General features: G+C 42.7%; 1 protein-coding gene across 6 annotated transcripts in view; it reads right to left on the bottom strand.

The window, feature by feature from the left end:
- Positions 1-7,955, bottom strand: part of LOC138196976 (alpha-2-macroglobulin-like) — a 51,457-nt gene that overhangs the window by 26,801 nt on the left and 16,701 nt on the right. For 2 of the 6 annotated variants that reach the window (XM_069147386.1, XM_069147388.1), the window contains exons 30-37: positions 6,798-7,010; positions 5,691-5,809; positions 5,483-5,573; positions 4,237-4,305; positions 4,044-4,149; positions 3,346-3,384; positions 2,918-3,091; positions 2,738-2,881 (exon numbers count right to left, since the gene is read on the bottom strand). In XM_069147386.1, the coding sequence (XP_069003487.1) occupies positions 3,087-3,091; positions 3,346-3,384; positions 4,044-4,149; positions 4,237-4,305; positions 5,483-5,573; positions 5,691-5,809; positions 6,798-7,010 (642 nt within the window). In that variant the 3' untranslated portion in view covers positions 2,738-2,881; positions 2,918-3,086. Of the gene's footprint in view, positions 1-2,540; positions 2,882-2,917; positions 3,092-3,345; positions 3,385-4,043; positions 4,150-4,236; positions 4,306-5,482; positions 5,574-5,690; positions 5,810-6,797; positions 7,011-7,955 lie in introns of those variants that run through there. The other 4 variants (XM_069147390.1, XM_069147385.1, XM_069147387.1 and 1 more) reach the window with 4 other exon arrangements.

The following is a 7,955-nucleotide window of genomic DNA, read 5'->3' as shown; positions in this document are numbered from 1 at the left end:
GAGTGTGTGCAGTGATCAAATACATGTATTGGTGATTCTGGTTAATTATTAAAACAAACAAAAAAATATGTGGAAAGTTGACTTATTACTATATATTGCAACCGTTTCTTAACCTCACCCTGTGCACTGCAGCAGGTAGAGCTACAGCCAATATGAGGCTCCATAGTTTTAAACCAAATAACAGTTTTGGTTTTGTGTGAAATCTGCTGAGCTAAACTACAATCTCCTCTAATAGAAACTGTTAAAGTATCTTGTGATAAAAGTAAGGCTGGTCTGAAATCAGTGCTGCTGGTTTGATGAGCAGCACTAATTATCCTCCTGCTGTAACAAATCAATATGTCTGCTTTGAAAAAAAAAATCTATGAAAAAAAGGTTTTAGCTGAATATTCTGGGGCTGAACCAATAAACAAATGATCACCAGGGATCAATTTGAAATTTGAACTCGTGTTGGTTTCTTCATGTAATATTCAGAAAATGTGCCTGCATTTTAAAAACATGATATTTTCTCAACCTACACTTCTTTAATAAAGAAACTTTCGTGTTTTTCTATAGTTCACCCCACTAATGATTTTACTTATAGGGAAAATACAGAGAAAAAAAACAAACTAAACTAAAAAAACCAATACAACAGCACCACCTACTGAAAACAAAACCCTATCAACACTAAATCCAGGATAAAAATAATGGTTTGGTACACAAAAGATTAAATTCCAATAAAGTTTTCATGTTTCACCAGATAAAGAGAAATGAGTGAAATAAGAGAGTAAAATTGAGGAATAATACAAAACCCAGTGACTCTGTCCCATGTAGCCCGACCCGGTCTGACAAACAGGCCCTTCAGCCACGTCCAGCTCTGTAGATATTAGTCTGCTTTCAGACAGCTTTATCAGTGTTATAATCTTACTGTCCAGTTTTTTTCAGTTGGATATTTAATATAAGCAGAGGCTGACTGGCCTTCAGAGTGTCAACAGATTCAAAGATCAACCTGCTGAGGGTCACTTTGTTTCCGTCCCTTTAGAAAGGGGTTTATTTTTTGTATCACGCCAAAGCATGAAATAGACACGCCGATCCACTGTAGCAAAACGTGAGGTTGCCACGCTTTGGGTTGTCTTGGTGTGAAAGTTATACGTTTTGAAACTTTGAAACTTACACTCACATACTTATAAATGTCATGTGACCAAGGCTCCACAACAGAGGTTTTGAGACCAAGTACAAAGGGCATTTTTTGGCAGTATTATAAAGAAAGAGGGGTGGTTTGGTGGCATTGGTTGCAGACTGCCACATGGGATTATGAGGTTAGAATAAAGGAGGTAAGATTGTTTTTCTTGAGTTTTCTTTTTGTGTCCTAACCCCAGCCATGTTTTTACTTTTCCCCAACCCCAACCACGTGATTTTGCTAAACTTTCACGCTTTGGCAGCGCAAAGTGTGGTTATTTCACGTCTTGCTGTAGTGGACCAGCGTGTCTATTTCACGCTTTGCCGTGATACCGGGTCGCAGCAGTAAAAACCTCTTCATTCTCAAACATGTTGGCACAGAGTGTATTCATGAACTCATGACAGATTTATTGATCAGATGATCATGCTCAGGCTGTTTTTATTGTTTTGGGTGTACATTTAGCTACGTATTACTCGGTTAGATATGAGATCTGCAAAACACATGAATCTTTATTGTGTCGACAGATTGTGAGGCAGTGATAACGATCAGTTTAGATCTGACCCCTTTCAGAGGTTGAAAATGAGTTCAAAGCTTCCTGCCACAACAGATCCGACATCTTAAATGATACAGAAATACAGAAAACGATCAGAGGAATGTTATGTTTTCCTAATGTGGGGTTTACTGATTTTAATGTAAGTGTATTGTTAAACCAAACATGGTCACAACATTTGCAAATGTCAGATATGGACAATTCCTGCATCTCTGGGAGGAGTCACAGACGTACCTGCACACTCAGTAACATGGAATAATGTTATAAGTCACAGAGCTTCTAATGTCCCATATTAACATGATAACTAACATGATTAATACCAGGATAAGACAAAATAGTGTGAGTATGACAGGTTAGAAGTTAAATATGCTGAATTAAATAATAATGAAACAATTCTTCTTCATGGCACCAGTGAATGTGCGGCTCATTGCATCAAAATGATTGATGATCGTTCCAGTGCATGTCTGTTCACGTGGTCGTGACAAAAATGGGCTCCAAGGGAAAGCGGCGACGTGAAAACCACCGCTAACATTGCTAACAATAAAGCTACTGCTAATGCTAACTTCATGTGTGGTTCCCTTAAACCTACAAGTACGTCTTGGTACGAACTGTATTAGTACAAAAGCTGTAGACTGTCTGTAATTTACCCGTCTGCTCCTCTTAATGACTGATTCTAAAGAAAAAAACACTTTCTTCTTTGTTGTTTGTGTTTCTAATTTCACACTAAAATGACTTTCTTAACTTATTTTCTGCTTGGTGGATAAAACGACATCAGATATATAAAGAACATTAAAGCCGCAGGATGAAGTGCGACTGTAGGAAAACAGAAACCAGTTTAAAGGTCACTTCATTGTGTTTTATTGTACAGTATGGTTGAATTTGATATTAAACACCGACAAGAGTTTCGCAGCTGTGGAGGAGTTGTGACAGAAACCTGTTTGTGTACGAGAACACAAAGAGACGATGAAATACAAAATGTATTGGAAAGGTGTCTTTAATAAAATGATGCTTTTTATATTATACTGGACGACCTCAGTGACGACCTCAGTGACGACCTCATTGACGACCTCAGTGACGACCTCAGTGATGACCTCAGTGACGACCTCAGTGATGACCTCAGTGACGACCTCAGTGACGACCTCATTGACGACCTCAGTGATGACCTCAGTGACGACCTCAGTGATGACCTCAGTGATGACCTCAGTGATGACCTCAGTGACGACCTCATTGACGACCTCAGTGAAGACCTCAGTGACGACCTCAGTGATGACCTCAGTGATGACCTCAGTGATGACCTCAGTGATGACCTCAGTGAAGACCTCAGTGAAGACCTCAGTGACGACCTCAGTGATGACCTCAGTGATGACCTCCCATCTTTCTTTAATCTGCAACAGAAACAATAAAAAGTAATAACTCAGTTAAAAGTTTCAGTCCATTTACAGTAGTTGTTAGTTTCTTTTTGAATAATTCTAATAATCTACTGAATCATTGGTTGATTTTCTTAATTGCTGTTCATACTTGTTAGACACATCTGTTAACGTGAACTGAAGACTTGATTTTTGAGTTGAGGTAAAAATATTTTGGGACTACTGTATGAATTTTGTGAAAAAAGTTTGTGGTGATTATTACTGACTGTTACCTGCAGCACTGTAGAGGTATTGTGCCTCAGCCTGGTCACCTGGGAAATGAGGGAGAGGAAAAGTTTTAAAGTCTAATTTCTCAAGGCTTTAACTTAAAATAATAACTCTTAAAACTGTTCTGTTTATTGTGAAATACAACTGTATGTAATCTATCAGTAATCATTTCAAAAGTGTGATGTGTGGTCAAAGTTTAAATAACTCATAAGGAGGCCGTAAATCATTTATTCTTTTATCTTAGGCCCATAAAGCCTTTACATGATTTGTATTCCTCCTCCTGAGAATAATGGAAGATTCTGTGGAGAACTCATGTAAAGCGACAGGTGCAGATAAGGAGGGAAACAGTGGCCTCGACCATCTGGTGGGAAATCCTCAGAAAATGAATGAAATGAACAGAGTGTATGTGAAACCGCACACTACAAGGCCTGTTTATCTTACAGCAGTTATAACAAGCGGGATCCTCAGTGATCTTGTCAGAGGCTCTTTAATGGAAACCAACTCTCAGGTTTGCTGCTCTGTCTTCTGCTTAAGCAGTAAATCTTTCATGGCATTGAACTCTGCCAGCCTGATTGTATTTTACTCTCATTTTTACAGTAAATATTTTTGGAAGAATGTGAACACGACTGGCCCGACTGAAGATTTATTGACTCGACAGTTGTACCGAGGAACAACGTGTGTGCTGTGTGATTGAGGGTGTTACTTGGCTGGTAGTAGTCGTAGATCTTGACCACGGCTGGCTTCAGGTTCTGCACCGGGAGCTCCTGTACGAGCACTAAGCGGTGGGGGATGACGAGGCCCTGCGGTAACTGAACACAACAGCAAAACAGACAACAGAGTCAGTAACACAATCAAAAAGCATCATGTAGCGTTTCTCCACTGTGAATCCCTCTCACCTCCCGTAAGTACACCAAGACGTGATCTTCCTTTTGTTCAACACGATCCACCTGCGGGGCACCTTTGAGCTGCGAGGAGACGATATTCAGGTAGATTATCATCACTGTCACCATGACGACACCAATAACTGACACAAACTTTTCCAGAGGGGTGTACTACGACGCAAGTTCAACATACGCAGGCTTTCTGTGTTTGAGCTCCACAAAGCTGAAACTCTCAGTCAGAGATAATCGGTGCCACAACGGTGTTTATCAACTTTCTCTGTTAGCTCAGACTTTCTGCTTTAGGCTCTGAGTGATTTCACATAGAAGAGGGGGTGTTTGTAGCCTCTGACCAATCACAAACATGGACAAGTGTACTGACAGCAGAGCGACTTATTTTACAAAATGAGGAGCAAATTCTAATTAAAAGAAATATGAAGTTAAAAAACATAATGGATGTGCTGGCAAAAAAAAAATCACAGACTGCTAAGTTGAAAGCTTCTAATATCACCTTCCCAAAAAGTTCTCTGGAAGATCTGACTGTAATTACATGTGCATATTTCATTACATTAATGAATTCTTAAATGTATTCTCATGATGTGTATGAATGTTTTAGTTTTATAGTTTCACCTGTGTATAAAACACAATGAAATTTATCTACAACTCGTACAAAAATCACCGGGGAAAGACACCGAGGTTGGTTGGTCTCTGAACACTCCACAGAGGACAGTCTCACTGTCTCACTCCACAGAGGACTGTCTCACTCCACAGACGACTGTCTCACTCCACACAAGACTGTCTCACTGTCTCACTCTACAGAGGAACGTCTCACTCCACAGATGACCGTCTCACTGTCTCACTCCACAGAGGACTGTCTCACTGTCTCACTCTACAGAGGAACGTCTCACTGTCTCACTCCACAGATGACCGTCTCACTGTCTCACTCCACAGAGGACTGTCTCACTGTCTCACTCTACAGAGGAACGTCTCACTGTCTCTCACCGAGTTCTACGGGATCTTCTCTGATTGGTGGTGACACTTTTCAGAGAACTGATTGGTCAGTAGGTGCTACTTTGATATGTTTTGATCCGATATCTCCAACATGACCTGCTCCGCACCGGGTAAGTAACCACGGTGATCTAGCTAGTTTAAAAGAGCCACCTTTGTGACAACCCTGTCTTTAGCCTCAACATACCTCGCTAACCCACTAATCTCCCTTCGTGGTTCACCCCTCAGCGTGGTTAATATCAGTGTTGTAAGTTACCGCCTTCAGAGACTCAGGGTCTGGGACAAATCCAGAGAGGACTTTGATATCCAGGATCACCATGTTCGTGCTGTTCTCCTTTCCACTGTACCTGTAGTGGAACAATAAAACATGATGGTATTTTTTTGAATGTACATGTCCATCCACCCACTGGCACACACAACACAAAGTCCTCCATCACATCTTTAGCTGCTTGTCGATCACTTACAGGGACTTCAGCTTCAGGTTGAGTTTGAGTTTGCGGCTCGAGGAGTCGACCTCTGTGTCGACCTCCACGCTGAGAGTGGTGACATCAGCAAGAATCGGGATGTTATAGAGGAGAGAAATCTGGGAAACAGGAAACCCGGAGAGAGGTTAACGCTCCTGACGAGTGAACAAGAGTGTCAGAAAGTGTTTTGATCAATTCTGTTCAAATTTACGTTACCAAAGAAACCTTGTGTAAGACAACTTCTCTTTCCCATGCTGAATTTGTAAGTGGACTATCTACGCATATACAATAAAAAATTATAATTTCATTTTAAAGAAAATGTCAATCTTTATTCTTTCATCTTTTTTTCTAATAATTGAAATAGTCCATTCCAGTCTTACAGCAAAGTGCGTAATACAGCCGTTAGTCCAGTAGAGGAAACCGTGTCAGTGTCACGCTTTACTTTGCTTTAGTGTGAAAATTACATGCACATATGACAGGTTGAAGAAAGAAACCCTGTTTCACGGCAAAGTGTGTAATACACACGTCTGTCCACTAGATGGAAGAGTATCAGTGTAAGGTGCTTAAGGAAAACAAAACCATGTGGGGAAAACCAAGTGGTTACAGTAAGAAAACAAAGAAAATGCAATTAAAAACACAACAAAATTGTTGCCTGCTGGACTCGATCCATCCATGGTTGAGAGTCCGCGACTTACTTTAGCCTTTGCACTTCGTCTCATGACATCCATCACGTGACCTACCTCTGTTTACGTACTTGTTCTTCTCATATCTAGAAGACACCAAGCTAAGAGACACCATGTCAAATGCATGCTTTCCCTTCAGTAGAAGAGCGTGAGTATTACAAGCTTTGCCGTGACACAGGAGGTGATGTGATGAAGCACAAAAGTGATAAAGTCCAGGAAGGGAGGGGTGTTGGGGATGATCTGTGAACCTCAAGTCTGTGAGAAAGCAACGTGAAATTAATCTTTTCCGAACCGTAAACACGTGCTTTTTCAGGTCTAGCCGACACAAAACGAGGCCCTGACACAGTATGACGTAGTGAAGGGTGTATTACATGCGTGAGAGTCAGAACCCATCAGGACTTTTTCAAGTGCTCCTGTCACTGACCTGCACTGAAGCACACGTGGTGCCCGTCACCTCCAGGCCGTACTTTCCTGTCACTGCCGGCAGCATCGTCTCTTGGTAGAGCAGCTTGTTGTCCTGATTCACGTCAAACGTCAGATGTCCACTGGGAGACTGGACCTTCACAGTGCTGGAGCCCGTTGGACTGAACACCAGAGTGGAGTAGAGAGACAGAGCCTGCAGGGCCACCACCGTGTCCTGCAACACACACACAAAACACACAATAGCAGCAACAGCTAATACTGTCAATTTATACAAATGTCATCATTAACTTTTGTTTACACGCAGCAGCTTTCATATTTAGAAGTGTGTTCGTATTCTGGGCAATAAGTCAGACACGTTTCTGGGGGGTGTTGGCCTCCGCCAGGGCTGTTCTTTGTCACCCGTCCTGTTTGTGACCTTCATGGACAGGATGTCTAGGTGCAGCCGGGGGGAGGAGAACTTCAGGTTAGGGAGTCTCCGGATCGTCTCTCTGCTGTTTGCAGATGATGTGGTCCTGTTGGCCTCTTCAGACCTTCAGCATTCACTGGGGCGGTTTGCAGTCGAGTGTGAAGCGGCCGGGACGAGAGTCAGCACCTCCAAATCTGAGGCCATGGTGCTTTGCCGGAAACCGGTGGATTGCTCCCTCCAGGTGGGGACGGAGTGCCAGCCTCAAGCGAAGAAGTTTAAGTATATCGGGGTCTTGTTCACGAGTGAGGGGAGGAGTTGAGCCGGAAGGCGAAACTTTCTATTTACCGGTCGATTTACGGTCCGACCCTCACCGATAGTCACGAGCTCTGGGTCGTGACCGAAAGAACGAGTGTCTGAAATGAGTTTCCTTCGTCGGGTGGCCAGGCTCAGCCTTAGAGATCGGGTGAGGAGCTCGGACATCAGGAGGGAACTTGGAGTAGAGCCGCTACTCCTTTGCGTCGAAAGGTGTCAGCTGAGGTGGTTCGGACATCTGATCAGGATCCTCCTGGGCGCCTCCCTCTGGAGGTTTTCCAGCACGGCCAACTGGCAGGAGACCCAGAACACGCTGGAGGGATTATATCTCCCATCTGGCCTGGGAACGCCTCGAGATCCAAAAACAAACCGCTCCAAACTAACAAGATGGCGCCGGCCAAAATCCGAAACTGGAGGCTTCATAACAGCCGTTCACAAACC

This window comes from Embiotoca jacksoni, unplaced genomic scaffold (genome assembly GCF_022577435.1).
Source record: "Embiotoca jacksoni isolate LCO1_2020_lvr unplaced genomic scaffold, fEmbJac1.0.p SCAF_14, whole genome shotgun sequence".
Lineage (NCBI taxonomy): Eukaryota > Metazoa > Chordata > Actinopteri > Embiotocidae > Embiotoca > Embiotoca jacksoni.
This window is presented reverse-complemented; position numbering and strand designations above follow the sequence as displayed.